The following is a 17,134-nucleotide window of genomic DNA, read 5'->3' as shown; positions in this document are numbered from 1 at the left end:
GTCTGAGTAGTTTTATTGTTGGGATTAAGGGATTTTCGATGGGGATTTATATGTTCGATGAGGATTCCATGAGCTCTTGAGCCGAATCTTAGAACTTTTTCTTCTGAATGTGTTTTTACTGCATGAGAGTAGCGTCATGAACTACAATCTGATCCAGATGCTTGGTGACACGAAGGTGTTCATCAGGTATCAGATCTAGTTTGGGAGAGCAAAACAAACATAGGAGTGGAAACCTACCTATGGGCGATTTGTGAATTAGGACGAGTCTTAAACATAATGCATCTCTTCTCTTCCAGGGCCAGAGTGGAAACCTACTGGTCAGGGTTGAGAGAGATAGTTGTCTATGATCACGACAGTGGCGTATTCATACGTCCGTGACTCCAGTTCGAAAAATTTAAGCTAAGATCTTATCAATTTACTCTCTAGCAATGTTTTGAATCGTTCGTACCCCTGAGAAGCTTCCCTGAAGCCCAACGCCTTCTTTCCCATTGATTTACACCGATTTTCTTTCAAGCTTTAGTTCAATATTGTCTTTCCTTTTTAGGAGATTTTCATTCAAGCAATTAGAATATCCGTTTTTCTCATTTTTAGTCATTTTCATTAAGTTTAGTTATTACGCCATTTAATTCCCGTATTTTCTTTTAAGATTTCGTTTTTACATTTTAAACACACTACCAAACCCCCACAAAAACATTTGGTTCTAGACTTCCTTACTTTATACTTATTTCAAAGGCTTTTTGCAGGAAAAGATCCTCTTTCCCTGTGGATTCGATCCCTAAGTACTACAATCGATCAGCTGTGCACTTGCGGCTATTGATTTCATTTAGGGTAAAACTTGACAACACTCGACACCCTCACCACACCACCAACAATCAAGTTTTTGGCGCCGTTGCCAGGGAAGGCACGCGTTTCCTTTTCCGCAAAACCCCGAGAAAGGTTGGTAAATCAACTCTAGAACCCCCTTTTCTGCATATTTCCATTTTTCGCTTTTGTTTCCATTTCAGAAGATATGGATCCTATAAATCGAAATATACACTATGAGGAAGGTTTCTATAACACTCCTCAAGCCACCAGACGCAGAGAAGAACACCAAGCCCGAAATCTTAGCTACATGGATCGATACAGCCAGCCAAACCATCCATACCACCGGCGCAGAGAGACTGTTCGACGCCGGGAAGATCCTTATGGTCCACCTCCGACCTACTTCGAGCCACACGCCTATAATCCTCCACCGCAGAACCCTAATCAGCAAGAGGACAACTTGAGGATCAGCAGACGTTTGGGACGCCTCGAAGGAATGATAAACCAGTTCCTTGATCAGCAGATTCTCACCAAAAACACCCTGCTCAAGAAAATTGATTCAATCTCTGGAGAGTTCAACAAAAAATTCGATGATATGGCCAATCATGTTCGAGTTTTGGAAGAACAAACCCACAAGGACTCACAAACACTAGCTGGGATGATCCACCAAGTCGCAACAGAGTAGACAAGACAAGGGTATGACATCATACAAAACTCAAGTGATATTGTCGAATCAAAACAGGAGATTAAAGAAGTCAGAGAATCCACCTCCTGGTATAGAGAGAAGACAGACGAAGAGTTGCAAGAGATCGAGCACAGGCTGAACAAACTCGAGCTCAAAGCACGGGAGATTGATGCAAGAATGGAGCAGATGCCCAACATCGAGCAAATTGAGAGATTTTCTAAGAAATCTCCCAAAGATCCTAATGAAGATGCACAACAACGCCCTGGTATGAGTTCATATGATGCTAGTCTACCCAATAAAGAAGCTGGAGAGGTTCGTATCAAGTACAAGAAGGAAGAGACGGACTATGAGCAGTTTACATCCGAGGCCACGGGTCCGAGCGTTCCGACCGCGGCCAAGCCCCTGTTCCCCGCGGTCGCGACTCCTCTGACCGCGGGAGTTGGTCACTCAGATGCAACTCCGGGGTTTGAGAGGAAAATAATACATCTCCTGTCCCAGCTTCAGCCTCCAGCTCCTAAAAAAGCAACTCAGGAAGAAGAAAACCAAGTTTCAGATGAAGAAACAGATTGGCAGGAATCATTACCTTGTATGATGGCAAAGGAATGTGTTGAAGATTCAGCTGACTCTTCAATCCAAGAAGACCAGACATGCAGCGAGATAAAGATGCCATACATCGATTCAATCATTGAATATGACGTTGCAGCTTTCTTTTGTGAATCCTATTCTGCGTTCGAGACACCAGCCAACACCTACAGAGAAAGGCAAGTTCGAATTCTCCATAAGGTCAAGACTACAGGTCAGTTTCTTATCTCTTGTTCTTTTAGAGGAGAAATGTTTAAAAACGTGCTATGTGATTCTGGAGCTTGTCTTAACATGATGTCCAAGGCAATTGCTTTGAGACTTGGTATTAAACACCTGCGCAGGACTAGAGCAAAAATTAGTCTAGCTGATGATTCCAATGCAACACCTCAAGGAATAGCTCATGGAATTCCTTTGAGAATAGGAGATTGCATAGTGCCTGTCGACTTCTACATTGTCGAAACGAGAGATGCAACATATCCAGTGATTCTTGGATGGTCTTTTCTAGCAACTTCCGGAGCTATAATGGACTGGCCAAACCGGAGGATTTCATTTGCTAATATTGATAAAGATGTCTTCACAGAAGCTGTCCCATACAACAGCAAAGCAGGAAAACGTTCTGCAACAGAAGAGTTTGAAGAAGAACTTTGGAGTGACGAAGAACCTGCTAGGCAAAGGAAGGAGATGTCGAAAAAGACTTGTCTCAGGACAAGGTCTTCTTCATTGGAATAAGTCACGTCCAACACCAAAAGTCGAGCTAAATGACTTAAAACAAAAGCGCTTAATGGGAGGCAGTCCATTTAGGTATTGTTTTCTTTAGGATTTTTCTTTCTTTTTCTTTTGATCCTTTTCTTATTCTTAGTTTCAGGTGTTTCTTATAAAACAAAAAAGCCAAAAAAATAAAAAAACCCGAAATAACCAAAAAGAAGGATGGTACCTGACTGCTCGGCCCAGCAGGAACCAAGAAGAAGCAGGAAGAGGCCGCGAAATAAGCCCACGCAGTCGCAGACGTTCTGACTGCGGGAAACGTATGATCGACCGCGGTCGCATGATCTTGACCGCGGCCAAGCACTTGGTCGCCGCGGTCGCGTGGCCCTTGACCGCGGCTATTGGTCGTTGAGATCAAACCCGACCCCAAACCACCCACTTCACCCCATTCCACCTCACCAATCACCCTCCACCTCATTCATCACCCTCCACCACCTTCATCACCACCTAATCACCTTCCCAAACCTCTTCGAATGAATCCGGTTCATCTCCACCAGCATATCGGATCCAGGTAAGTTCTCTTTGGCCTTACCAATTCGATTATCTATGCATTTTTCTCATCCAATCTCGACTTGTTTCACACTGAGGACAGTGTGATTTAAGTCTGGGGGAGGATTTCATCCCTTTTTAACCACTTTTCTTTCATGAGTCTTGCATTATCTACACTTTTTGCATTTTCCTTAAAGTTTTTTAAAATCGGTTTTCAAAACAAAATACGTTTTAAGGGAATGGTGAACATAAATCAATGATAGTTGATTGTGTGCTTTAGACTATTCCTAAAGACATGTTCATTCATCATTTAGGACTAGACTAGGTGGTAGCTAAGCACATTTGAAACGAAGTACCCCAGAGGAATTTGAATGATTTCGATTTAGATGAAGGGATACACTAGCTCTGTTTTATTTGGACTTAATTTTCTCATTGAAGCATTAGACCAGGGAAACGAATCATACATTCAGGACTCCTTTATCCTTTTACCACTCTTTGTTGATCCTGAATGGCTAGTTCATCTTTAGCTAGTTCCCCACCTTAACCAATCCTCTTTCAAACCACATACACTCTTGTTTTCTATTGTCTTATATGCAGATAAGTGCAAAAACGTTGGAGAGAAAGAAGAACGACGTAGTTTTCAGTCACCAAGGACAGAGACCTGCGATTTGCCGGAAGAATTCCCGGAAGGATTCAACACAAGAGGAAGCTCAGTTTGCCTTAGAATAATCTCAAATTTTGGTACAATCTTGTCCACTAGTCTCTCTCTCTCTCTTTAAAAGGCATTTCCTTTCAAAAAAAAAAAAAAAAAAATCCGAAAATAAGAAAAGAAAGGAAATAAAAGCCTTAGAGAGTCTAGAGAGGTCGAATTTTAAGTCCCAAGGCAACTGGAATTTGATTTTATGGAGTTTTGGAGATTGTTTTCTGATTCCCGGAAAGAATCTAAGTCTGGGGGAACGGCTGTTTACAACAAAGGAGGAAGGATTATGCAACAACATTTGGCAAGAAGAAGTGACTGAAAACTGTGGTCATCAACAGATCCTTATCTCTCTTGCTGTTTTGCATATTATCTTGCATCCTCTAGATCTTCAGGTAATCCGAAACACTTTAACTCCACCCCTTAAATAACCCTTTAATGCCAAACGCCGTCTACCCTGGATGATGTCTTTAATGAGAACTCACTATTGAACTTAATGAATGTAGAGAGCTAGTTGACTGGAATCAAGATTTAGATTGTTTCAGTCTGGGGGAGTTAATAACACCGTATTTTGACCACTTTTATGGTTCGTTTTGAAATACTTTTTCTATGTTTTTAATTGCTTTTAAGTACTTTTATTATGTTTTTCTTGTATTTGTAGTTCCAAGACTCTATTCAGGTAACTTAGGGAAAAACTTAACAAAATGGATAGAAAACTAGATTTCAGCTCAGAGTCAAACCGTCAGAAGTTCACCCCTGATTGAAGGCCTTCTCACCGTCTGATCCAGCTCAAATTTGGAGACCTTAAAGATGGAAGTATCAGCTTTCCAGTGCACTTTACATCTTGGCAATCCAACGGTTCAATCAAAAGATACGCGAAGAGCAAGATGTCCCGTAAACCAGCTGGCAAGCACTTCCACCCGCGGCCAAACACTCATTCCCCACGGTCAGGAGCATCCCGACCGCGGCCAAACACTTGTTCCCCGCGGTCACACTTGTCCCGACCGCGGCCATCAACCTCCGAGCCCAAAAAGCCCATTTCTGAAGCCCACATTTGTAGAAACCCTAAGTGACGTCCAGAGAGTTCTTGAGCACTATAAATACATGTCTTAGGAACCCTAAATCATAGAGAACCGAATATCATCTATCATTACTTCATACTTTTATTGTTTTTGCTTTAGCTTTTAGGGAGAGAGAGATTTGTTCTCTTGAACCCTTGTTCTTTCTTTTTCAATTTCGGTTTCTATTCTACTTCTTAATACTATGTTTTTGATTTCGTTCATGTCTGAGTAGTTTTATTGTTGGGATTTTCGATGGGGATTTTTGATGGGGATTTATAAGTTCGATGAGGATTCCATGAGCTCTTGAGCCGAATCTTAGAACTTTTTCTTCTGAATGCGTTTTTACTGCATGAGAGTAGCATCATGAACTACAATTTGATCCAGATGCTTGGTGACACGAAGGTGTTCATCAGGTATCAGATCTAGTTTGGGAGAGTAAAACAAACATAGGAGTGGAAACCTACCTATGGGCGATTTGTGAATTAGGACGAGTCTTAAACATAATGCATCTCTTCTCTTCCAGGGCCAGAGTGGAAACCTACTGGTCAGGGTTGAGAGAGATAGTTGTCTATGATCACGACAGTGGCGTATTCATACGTCCGTGACTCCAGTTCAAAAAATTTAAGCTAAGATCTTATCAATTTACTCTCTAGCAATGTTTTGAATCGTTCGTACCCCTGAGAAGCTTCCCTGAAGCCCAACGCCTTCTTTCCCATTGATTTACACCGATTTTCTTTCAAGCTTTAGTTCAATATTGTCTTTCCTTTTTAGTAGATTTTCATTCAAGCAATTAGAATATCCGTTTTTCTCATTTTTAGTCATTTTCATCAAGTTTAGTTATTACGCCATTTAATTCCTGTATTTTCTTTTAAGATTTCGTTTTTACATTTTAAACACACTACCAAACCCCCACAAAACCGTTTAGTTCTAGACTTCCTTACTTTATACTTATTTCAAAGGCTTTTTGCAGGAAAAGATCCTCATTCCCTGTGGATTCGATCCCTAAGTACTACAATCGATCAGCTGTGCACTTGCGGCTATTGATTTCATTTAGGGTAAAACTTGACAACCCTCGACACACACCGACACACCCACGATCAACAAGCAACCGATATCTTTCAAAAGCAAAAGAAACGGAGAGTGAGCAAAGGCGAACCTGGAGGGCCGGGGAGATAGAGATGTCGGAAAAATAGCACAATGCTCTCGAGGATGCGGTCATGGCGGTGTTCGGACTGAGGCGAGCTTCAAGATCTCCAAATCCAACTGTGGGGAGGAGAGGAAGACTCGCCAGCAACGAAAAGCCAGATCCAGCGGAGGAGAGCATGTGGGGAGGACAACGATGCGATGGCGAGCTGGTTAATCGGCTGAGAGGCAAGAACGCCGAGAAGCGGCAAAGCAGTGTGAGGAGATGGTGTAACAAAGCGACAGATCTAACAGAGTTTCGCTAGAGATCTGCACCAGAGGTAGGAGCGATTCCGGAGGAGGAGCAAAAAGACTCGGTGAAGGGATGTGCGATTTTGTCGATCCTAATCTCACGGCCAAAGACCGGAGACAGGTTCGACTCAAATCCAAGAGAACGGCGGTGGTGGTCACTTGGGTGAGAATCGAAGGAGATGGCGTCACCGGAAGTGGAGGAAGTCGGAGGGAAAACTGGTGAAGCGGCGCCTAGGAGAATGTGCCTGGGAGAAGAGCTTTAGGGCGAACTGATAATTGATTTTCTTCAATTTCGAAAACCATATCCTATTTATTTTTTATAATAGTAGTAATTTAAAAAAAAAAATAAATATTCACATCTAAATATCATCACCTTTTTTATATGTATGTTTATTTATCTATATTTAAGGTAATTAAGAATTTAAAATACTTGATTTCTCTCGTGATTTTGCGGGGGCTTGAGACCTAGTATTAGATAGGATAAATATATTTTTTGTGGTAATAATACAAATATAAAAATTGGAAATTTTCTTAATTTTGAAATTTGGAAACTTTTTTTAATTTTGAAATTTGGAAACTTTCTTAACTTTAAATATTGATGTGGACCAATATAATTGAACTTTTAAATTTTATGTGGTCACGCTTAGAGACATATAACTATGACGATAAATTAAACTGAAAGTCGAAGCTATATGCCTATGTAGACCAGTAGAATTGAACTTTTAAAGTTGAAGCTATATGTCTCTAAGCATATCCATATATGATTTAAAAGTTTAATTCTATTGGTGATCCACATCAATATTTAAAGTTAAGAAAGTTTCTAAATTTTAAAATTAAGAAAGTTTCTAATTTTAGTGTTAGCTTCAACTTTAAAAGTTCAACTAGATTCTACTCCGTACTCTGTACAGAAATTACTTTTTTTTTAAAAAAAATTTAATTTGTTTTCCTGCATTATTTTTTTATTTATGTAATATATTTTGTATTTTTGTTTTTGTTTAGATATAATTTTCTAATAAGTGATAAATATATTTTTTGTTTAGATATAATTTGTTTCTATTGATTTATTTATTTTAATATTATATATGATCATGATTAAAAAAAATTATTCTTATACGTCTCTTCATATTAATTCAAAAAGTACTACGATTATAATGCTCATTTATATTAATCCAAAAAAGTTTGATTATTAAAATATAATTCTAACACATTCGTTCATATTTTTGTATATTTTTAAATATTTATTAAATTTGAATATTAAAAATTTTATATTTATTTAATAAAATATAGAATAATATATTATTTTTATCTCTGTTATTGAAAATATTATTTAAATTTAAATATATAAATTAATTTTATTTTAATATATGGTTTATTATTTTTGTAAAGATATAATAATAATTTATTTTATAATTTCTGATAAATAATATAACCTATATTGAAAGAAATCTATAACAAATCTACATTAAAATTTAAATTTTAAGATTTATATTAAAATATAAATTAAAAACATATTATTTTATTAATAGTATACTAAATTGTTTGTTTGGTAAATTTAAATTGAAATCAATTTAATATTTTTATTTGGCAATAGTTATTCAAAAACAGTAGAAAATTAAAGAAAATTAAACTTAACACAAAAAGTGTTTCCCTTTTAATAGTAACTATTAATAGATTCTATTAATTAAACTGGGTAATAGATTAATCAAGTTCAACTTTAAACTGAGTAAATAGATTAATCAGTTTCAGTTTACGAATGTTTTGCATGGTTCAACAATGAAATGTCTGGTTTACCTCATTTGAATGGCTAAACCAATCGGTTAAGTAAACAATCGAACCGTTTTTCTCTGTCTTCCTCAACTTAAAAACCCCTGAGATTCTCTCCTCCTCGTCGTTTCAGAAAAGCCCTCTTCTCCATCGCCGATACAACCATGACGATACTCCGATCTCGTGAAATACCATCGATCTCAGGCAAGCCATTCCCTAAACGACGGTCCGACATCAGCCAGCCGTCCACTCCCGCTCGGACACAAGAGCCCAATGTTCACCGCTCGCCAGTTGAGCCCGAACACGAAGGATCGGATCCTGTTGATGGACCCACGAACACTTCCCGGAGGCGAAGTCCTCTTCTTGCTTATAAATGCGGCGACGACGGCGATGAATCTCTGAATGGATTTTCTGAGAAAGAGGTTAGTGTTGATGAGAGGTTTTTGAGTTTGCGGTCAGGGAAGAGAGTTGCTAAGAGGTGTGTAGACAATGGTCTTTATGAAGTTGAAATCAGTGGAGATAAGGTTTTGCAAGAGGGAAAATCAGGAAGTGAGAGTAAACGCAAGAGGGTTTGTGTGGATTTGGTTGAAGAAGACGATATTATGAGCAATAAATCAGACAACAATGAAGCTTATGCAGTGGCTAATGGAGATATTATGGGTGATACTGTCAGAAGAATGATCATTGAGGAGGAGGGAAAGACTGTGATTGAAGATAGGAGTGACAATGAGAATCATGCTCAAGTTTTGCTAGTAGAGAGTCAGAACAAAGGAAAGGGGATAATGGAAGATTCTTACATAGGCAGTGATGTGCAGGTGAATTGTGTTGAGATGCCAAGTAGCTCAATGGGTAGAAGAAAATATACTATGGAGGAAAAGGGTAAGGGTATTCAGTTGGAGAGTGTCTCTCCTCCTCGGATCACGAATGAAGTTACCGGAGTTGGTGTAGAAGAAAAAATGGAACTTGAGAACTCAGTTAGCAATCAGAAACCCCCTGAAGCCTCTGAAACCGAATTGCCTGCGCCGGTTAATGCAGCACAAACACAGATTCATCATAATGGTGGTGAAATTGGAAACGCTTCAAGGTTTCGAAACTTTGCAGAGAAACATGCTTCCAGATTTGCTCGTTTTGATGCTGGAATGGAGGAAGATGAGGAATTGTCAGATGAAGAGGTTGAACAACAAGTCGAAGATTGGCCTGGCCCCTTCTCTACTGCCATGAAAATAATGAAGGACCGAGAAGAGAACACGATTCTTTATAATGAAGCTCGTATCTCCAGAGAAAGATCTTCGTCAGTTATTTGGGCTCCCAGAAAAAACCACAGTGTCGTCCCTCCGACAGCTCCGTCTCTCCAAGAACTATCCTTGCGAATTCTTGTCAAGAATGCTGATGCCATCACCTCGCTTGACTATGTTCCAGACGCCCTGAGGGTTAAGCTTTGTCAATTGCTTTGTGATTCTAGGAGAATGGACGTGCACTTTCTCAATCTTCTCGTCCGTGGAACTCCAACAGAGATTTCTGTTCCCGATTGCTCATGGCTGACCGAGGAAGAGTTCACCGAATGTTTTAAGAACTGTGACACCAGTAACTTGATGGTATCTTATTCTTACAAGTTCTGTTTTACTTTAATACAGCATCATTTATTGCATTTAGCTGAATATTCTGTGGTATAGTTTACTCCCGAGTAGTTAATTGGCTTATAGTAGATACTGAATCGGAGGTGAGGTCTGCTATTCATTCTTAATGATTCTGGAGGGAATAAATTGTGAATTATCCTATGGTTAACATGTTTTCATACTTAAAGAAAAAGTCCATGTGTAAGATGACATTAAGGTGTACATTGTAACCAAAGTCCACATTTGCCTCCTTTTTGAAACAGGTTCTTCAACTGGACATGTGTGGGCGTTGTATGCCAGATTATGTATTACCTTCCACATTAGCAAGGTCACCAGAAAACTTGCCGATGCTGTCTTCTCTATCTTTAATTGGTGCATGCCGGCTTTCCGATGTGGGGCTACGGACACTTGTTTCCGCTGCTCCTGCTATTAAATCTATTAATCTCAGTCAATGCTCTCTTCTAACATCATCTAGCATTGACATTTTATCTGATTCATTGGGGTCAGTTTTAAGGGAACTGTATATCAACGAGTGCCAGAACATTGACCTGAAGCTTGCTTTGTCGGCATTAAAAAAGTTTGAGAAGCTGGAAGTATTGTCTTTTGTGGATCTTCCTTCAGTCAGGGGTCGGTTCTTGAGGGAGTTTGTTTCTGCTAGAGGACAAGCCCTAAAGCAACTTATTTTGACCAACTCTGTGTATGCCTCTTGAATTTCCGTGTTCGTCTCCATCTCCTTAGATTCATGTCAATTCCGAATTGAGTTTTTTACTTCTTTTTGGCTTTTGGGAATGTGGTGCAGGAAATTAACTGACTCTTGTGTTAAAGACATATCTGAAAACTGTCCTAATTTAAGCGTACTTGACCTGGCTAACGCACGCAAGCTGACTGATTCTGCTCTGGGTCACCTTGCAAATGGCTGTCAAGCTCTGGAGAAATTGATTTTTTGTCGGAACTCTTTCAGGCAAGTCTCTTTACTGGAAGGTTACTATCTCATTTAAGAACATATGATCCGTGATTACTCGGGCTCTTCTCTAATTATGGTGATACTGAGTTAGATAGTCATGTTGTTATGATCTATGTGTGCTTGCTTTGTTGTATGTCAAAGTTTGACAGATGGCTCATATGTTTGATATCTTTTAATAGTGATGAAGGTGTAGCTGCATTTGTAGAAACCGCAGGCGGTTCATTAAAGGAGCTATCACTAAACAACTGTAAGAAGGTAAATGGGTCTCTGCCTGTCCCATATATGGCACCAATCCATAGAGCCATGCTTAAGTCACACACTTGACACATTTGTTTTATGTTTTTCAGGTTGGCCATAACACGGCCGCAGCACTTGCTAAACATTCCGGAAAGCTGCAAATTTTGGATGTATCCTGGTGCCGAGATATCTCAGACGATTCATTTGGCTACATTGTCGATAACTGTTTATCCTTGAAAGTGTTGAAAGTCTTTGGATGCACTCAGGTAAAGAAATAAACAAACAAAAACCTATTCGTCTTCTTCGTAAAGAAACGAACAAACCCTGAATAGAGAAACTGATCTTTCTCTCGCTCTCTTTTGCAGATTACGGATGTATTCGTTCGAGGTCACTCGAACCCTAATGTGAAGATCATAGGTTTGAAGATGGATCCCTTCTTGGACCATCTGACCAAAAAAACTTGCTGATTGGTGAAAGATACTCTGACCCTTGTCTCTATCTCTGCTCTGTTTGTTTTTGGAGAAGAAGAGCAGATATGTTTTTATTATTGTCCCAACATCGTTTGGTCTTTAATCTAATATCAATTTAATTAATATCAAACCGATCATGTAAGGGTGCAAACTCCAAAGCTTATGTTTGAGGTTTGAATCCAAAGCTTATGTTTGAGGTTTGAATCCAAAGCTTATGTTTGAGGTTTGAATCCAAAGCTTAATGTATATTTTTCTACAATCGTACATACTTGTACGTAATACACACACACACTTCACATTAGAGTTTACAAATGAATTAACAATCAACAGTTTTGAGCTTAGCCACGATATATAGCAATCGATCACTCGTCTGCGTCTTGATTCTTCTCTCCCATTCCCCAAAATAAAAACTAAAGAAAGGGCAGAGAGAACACACTTCGTTTCTTGCAAAGTTATCTTATGTACTGGAGCAAGTATGTATCATCTGATGATTCAGATTGTCCCGTTTCAACCATCTGGTCCAATAACAGAACATGTGCCAAAGTCAAGAAAATCAATTTTTGGGAGTTATGAATTTGAGCTTTTTTTACCTCAAACCCCGTCTTCTGATATAGCTCCTGAGCAACTATATTGTTTCTATGTACATGAACATATACTTGTTCAACTCCTGCAAACCAAATAAAATCCACATAAGGTTTAAGTACTCCTTTCCAAATGTTAAACTTATTTAACGGCTTAAGAGACAATCATTACAAAGACAGGCCTTTTTTTGTTTTTTTTTTGTTTCCGATGACATTAATTATTATTACCACTCAATCTGGCTGATTCGACAGCGAAACGTAACATGTTGCAAGCAATGCCCTGGCGGCGTGCTGATTTCGCAACACATAGATTTGCAATATAACCATACCTATTTGATCCTTTCCGGTTTATGCTGCAGAACAATTGAGACTTTACCTTTTCCTACACGTGAAATGTAAATTATTAGGAAGCTTTTTTGATATTTACATCCTAAGCAAGAAAAAAACTGAATCCCAAAACCAAAAGAAATATACCCCAGGAAAGCTCTCTCCCTGCGAGAAAAACTGTATGCTCAAATCAAGTGTCCCAACCACACTTTTGATTACTGAGCGTTTAATGTGCTTCTCTTCCTTCTTTACCTGAATAAAATGCAACAACAATAGCTGATAAAATGCAAACTCTTCAGAAAGAAAAACAAGTGCAAACACCGTATAATATAAACAAGCAAAGTGTATAGACAATAACGAAAAAAACATATTATACCGCAACAATACAAGAGTATTTCTGCGCTTGGATCCCTCTGCATCTTCTTTTTATGGCATTAAACTCCTGAAACATTGAAATAGTAGCTAAATTGAAGAAACTTTCCTCCAAACTAAGGAAAGACATAAAAAACTAAAAAAAAAATGGGTCTCAACTGCTATACCTGCTCTGCAAATTTCCTTTTGAAGTTATCAACATATCTGTGTTTACAAAGGCCAGGTTTTTAATCAGGCGTACCTCAACATTGGAACCAAAAATCGAACCTAGTTATAAAATATTTGATACTTACTACAACAATTCAGTCAATACAGATCATTTGTTTGCTATCAAATGGAAAAATCAGAACACAGATTACTCACAACGATGAAGATGAACAACAAGATTGATAAATTTTCTTGGCTTTTACCTTTCATTGCCACGATCTTCCCAATGACTTTCTGCACGTAGCCAAGCTGCTGTCTAATCACAAACTCCGAAGCAACATAAAACAATCAATCTTAGAAGAAAAAAATTGGCTCAGGATCAAGAATTGAAGCTGTGCCTTACTCACCCAGTATTCTTCATCAAGCATGGCTTCTCGTGCTACGAATTTACCAAATTCCAATCTATCTTCCTGAAAAATATCCGGCTCGGGGGTTTGCAAACGGTCGAATCTCAAACCATCAGGTCTTAGTTGATCAACTTGAGGAATCGTTGACGATTTTGATAACATTTCTTTATCAGATGTATCAGAAGATCTCGAATTAATCATCCTGTGTTGGTCAAATCAAAACTAATCAGAAAAACTCTTGATAAACCATAAACGAGAGGGGAAAAGAAAAGAAAAGTGTGTATGGTTATACATTCTCCAAGGAGGAATAGTTCTCCGATATCTCTGCCGGAAAATTCGCGACCGATTGTGCGTGATTCTAAGAAGCTCAGTTCGGTGGTGGATCGATATCGCCGACATCGTCGCCGAATCAACTTTTTGTTTACAGAAATATAATAGATGATAGAATCCCGATCTAGAGACTCCTTTCGAGCTCGAAGAAGGGTAAAACCCAGTCTAGAAGACGAAGGGAGAAAAGTCAAGGTTGGATTTAGATGGTGATGATGATACAGAGAAAGAGAGATTGAAGAAGAAGTAAAAGTTGTTGTTTGATTGATTGCGAATGAGAGAGAAAGATAACTGAACCGGGTATTTGAGTAAACCGGTTTATCGGATGGATTTAAACCAAAGGCGATTGTTCAAGAATGTAACTTGAAAGTTTTGACATAAGCTTGGGTACATAAACAAGCTGTTAAAGGAAACTCAGTGAATTACAGAAGATTCATACAAGAATATGTCAAGAATCTATAACAAACTAATGATCAAAAGAATAGTAGCTGTACATTGTAGTCTTACTTAAGATCTAAAACAGCAGAACAAATCTGAACTCAAAAGTTACAGAAATGAGAGAAGTATGTGTTCTGCAAATGAAAGAAACGTGAAAGAAAAGCAAATGAAGAGAGAACTTGATTTTTTAGAGCCTAAGGTAGCCTCTTCTTTCTTGGACTATGTTTGATCTCTTCTGGAACGATCTTCTGTTAAGAGACCAACTTCTGTTCATAGCTCTCATTCTCCACCAAGAAGCTATCCGGCTATATAACGCTGGAAAACCAAAGCAGGACAAGACTAGAACCAGCATTATAAGACAGATGTACATCACGTTTCTAAACCCGTCTCTTAGCTCTGGCTTGTCTTGTCCCGTCCATGGAACTCCTCCAACGTTCATCCCAAAAACTGGAACATCAACAACAACAAAAGATTACTCAAGTGTTTTCATGGAAACAAAGTATTTGAGTCTTTGGTGAGGTTTTTATACCTCCGGTTATGATTGATAGAGGAAGGAATATGATGGAAAGAAATGAGAGGTAATAGAGCTTCCGGTTAATTTGCTCTGCTTGCCAGCTATCTAAACCAGCTTGGATCGCAGTCACACGGTTCGCGATGAAGCCTACATTCTCTTTTAACCGTCTTAACCGGCCAATCAACTCTTCCAAGGAGTTGATGTCTTCAGCTAGAAACCAAGACTTCGTGGAACATTTTTCCTTCACTCTTGGAAATACTTGTTCTCCATGTGCAATCACCTGAGATTCATTGCCAATGTTTAACTCAGAGTAAATACAAAACAAGAAAAAGCCAGGATCTTTTGTATCACAATAGATTCTCCACAAGCAAAGAAATTACTGCAGAGACATGAGAGCATGCAAAACAGTGTTCTTGAAAGCTTAAGGCTTAGTGATATATACACACATTTACCTGCAAAAGACGCTGCAAGTTGAGATGCAATTTTGGAAACCTTCTATCATCCAACATCTGTTTCTTCATAGCAAATCCACCTATCGTCAAAACACGGATTGTTCTTATGAAACCAACAAACAACTATACAAAAACATTCTGCAAGAAAATTGCAAATGTGCATAGAGTTGAAAAGAAACAATCAAACATGTCACAAAAAGTTGCAGATGTGCTAACTAACCTCTATCCATTTCGAGTTCCACCGCATCCAATTCGATCTCGAGCTTAGTGACAACATCTTGAAGCTGATCAACATGCGTATCAATGATATGCACGACAAGATTCGATACAGAACTCGGCACAGGGTTATCAGCTTCCTCAGAGTGGTTCATCGTAAGCAAGAACTCAAGAACATGCTCCTCGATAACAATCCCGCTTCTCTCCTTCTGCTCACCACGATAATACGACGGAGAATCAACGCTAGGGACCTCGGAGAGAAGCGACTGGCCCATGGGAGAGAATCCTAGCCTAGGAACTCGTCCTAAAGACACAGTAATCACAGAGTTCTCAGTGATCCTAGCAGCAACCTTGAATGTAAAGCTGCTTGAAGCAGGTCCAGGTGAGTTAACTCTAAACACAAGCGCTCCATCAACATGCCCACAAAAGGGTCCATTACTAACGAGAGAAAGAATGTCTTGCAGCTTCAATGGCGGACACAGAGCGTCTATAAGATGCTGTGCGGATTGAGAGAGTTTCTGGTTTCCTTTTGGTAGTTCTATATGATACCAACAAAACTCTTTACCTGTTCCTTCTGCGAGATCCCATTCCTTGTTGTAGTATTTACCATCTCCGTCGAATATATAAGCTCTTTGTCTCACCATTCCTGAGAATTGAGCCCTAAACTTATGAGCGTTTGTTAAAGAGTCTAGATCTGTCTCGTCTCCTCCGATTCGATCTTCCTGCTGCATTATTGCCTGTTTTTTCCAGGAAAGTCGTGATTTTTATCTCTTATTTCTCGGGAAGTCTCGTGATTTATACTTCGAACTCAATCATCCAAACTCTCAAAGTTAGAAACTTTTGTCATCAGACTCCTGAAACGAATCGGCGAATGCAAAATCCTATGATCAATAACAACATTGTGAATCTGGTAGAGACAGAGCAAGATCGGGGGTAACTAACTTACATGCAGGGAGGGAGAGATCTAAGTGAAGCTAGATCACCGGAAATTAATCAGGATTTTGATTCTGAGAGAGACCCAGTTGTGGAATCGATCTCAAGACGCGTGAAGAGGCGAAAAATCCCAGGGAAGGATGAAACAGTGAAATTTAGAAGGTTTGTTAAAGAAAGGTCACGGAGCTGAGAGCTGGCGTTGACCTGAGAGACGAGTCTAATCTCTCAGACTAATTTTAATGGCACAGATTATATAGTTATCTAGTCTTTATCTGATATGAACTTTTTTGGTTTTGATCGGTGACATTGAATTTCCTTTATTTTTTAAAAAAATATATATAACTATCATTTAAGTAATTTTTTGTACATATAATATTTTTATCTTCAGCGAACAAAATGCATCATTTTCATTCTTTCTTTTATAGAAAATGATAGAACATAAAGATTTCTCATCAAATTATATAAGGAACAATAAAGAACAAATATATATATACTATTAGAAGATAAAATTATAGATAAATAAGTAAGTATGGTCTTAATAATAGATAAGTACATGTTTAAGTTTAAAATTTAAATGAGCCTTATATTTTCTATTAATATTTGGCAAAGAAAAACTGTAAAACAAAGAGAACTATACTAAAAATGAAACTTCAAAAGAAATGTTAATAATTAATATGTTAAAACAATTTCAATTTTAAGTCAACATTATGTCCATATTTTAAATTTCATATTTATAGTCTTTTATTTTTATTTAAATAAATAATTTCATTTTAAAATTAATTGTAGCATTTAAAATTTGTATAATATTTGATGACGATTTTAATGCAAAATGTTATTTAAAATTAATATTTTTTA

General features: G+C 38.3%; 3 protein-coding genes across 4 annotated transcripts; 1 reads left to right on the top strand and 2 right to left on the bottom strand.

Annotated features, from left to right (window-relative positions):
* Window positions 1-8,426: 8,426 nt before the first annotated feature.
* Window positions 8,427-11,714, top strand: LOC18014082. The gene is made up of 6 exons (XM_006418524.2): window positions 8,427-9,873; window positions 10,158-10,591; window positions 10,694-10,855; window positions 11,038-11,113; window positions 11,206-11,361; window positions 11,461-11,714. Exons 1-6 carry the CDS (start codon window positions 8,443-8,445, stop codon window positions 11,560-11,562), a joined length of 2,361 nt encoding a protein of 786 aa, XP_006418587.1. The 5' UTR covers window positions 8,427-8,442; the 3' UTR covers window positions 11,563-11,714.
* Window positions 11,715-11,782: 68 nt separating this feature from the next.
* On the bottom strand, window positions 11,783-13,961 carry LOC18014074. 2 transcript variants are annotated; one of them, XR_002898269.1, is made up of 9 exons: window positions 13,692-13,961; window positions 13,400-13,601; window positions 13,256-13,308; window positions 13,013-13,049; window positions 12,850-12,915; window positions 12,621-12,725; window positions 12,476-12,528; window positions 12,156-12,232; window positions 11,783-12,080 (listed from the first exon to the last, which is right to left on the bottom strand). XR_002898269.1 is itself a non-coding variant. In XM_006418523.2 (9 exons), exons 1-9 carry the CDS (start codon window positions 13,796-13,798, stop codon window positions 12,018-12,020), a joined length of 864 nt encoding a protein of 287 aa, XP_006418586.1. In that variant the 5' UTR covers window positions 13,799-13,961; the 3' UTR covers window positions 11,783-12,017. The 2 variants fall into 2 exon arrangements, 1 of the variants encoding a protein (XP_006418586.1); XM_006418523.2 differs by having other exon boundaries at window positions 12,375-12,528.
* Window positions 13,962-14,168: 207 nt separating this feature from the next.
* On the bottom strand, window positions 14,169-16,495 carry LOC18014073 (zinc transport protein ZntB). Its single transcript, XM_006418522.2, has 5 exons — window positions 16,293-16,495; window positions 15,351-16,200; window positions 15,131-15,210; window positions 14,694-14,958; window positions 14,169-14,611 (listed from the first exon to the last, which is right to left on the bottom strand). The coding sequence occupies exons 2-5, from the start codon at window positions 16,075-16,077 to the stop codon at window positions 14,352-14,354; spliced, it is 1,332 nt and encodes a 443-aa protein (XP_006418585.1). The 5' UTR covers window positions 16,078-16,200; window positions 16,293-16,495; the 3' UTR covers window positions 14,169-14,351.
* Window positions 16,496-17,134: the final 639 nt, after the last annotated feature.

Source organism: Eutrema salsugineum, unplaced genomic scaffold, assembly GCF_000478725.1.
Source record: "Eutrema salsugineum unplaced genomic scaffold, Eutsalg1_0 scaffold_4, whole genome shotgun sequence".
In the NCBI taxonomy this organism is placed as follows: Eukaryota; Viridiplantae; Streptophyta; class Magnoliopsida; order Brassicales; family Brassicaceae; genus Eutrema; species Eutrema salsugineum.
This window is presented reverse-complemented; position numbering and strand designations above follow the sequence as displayed.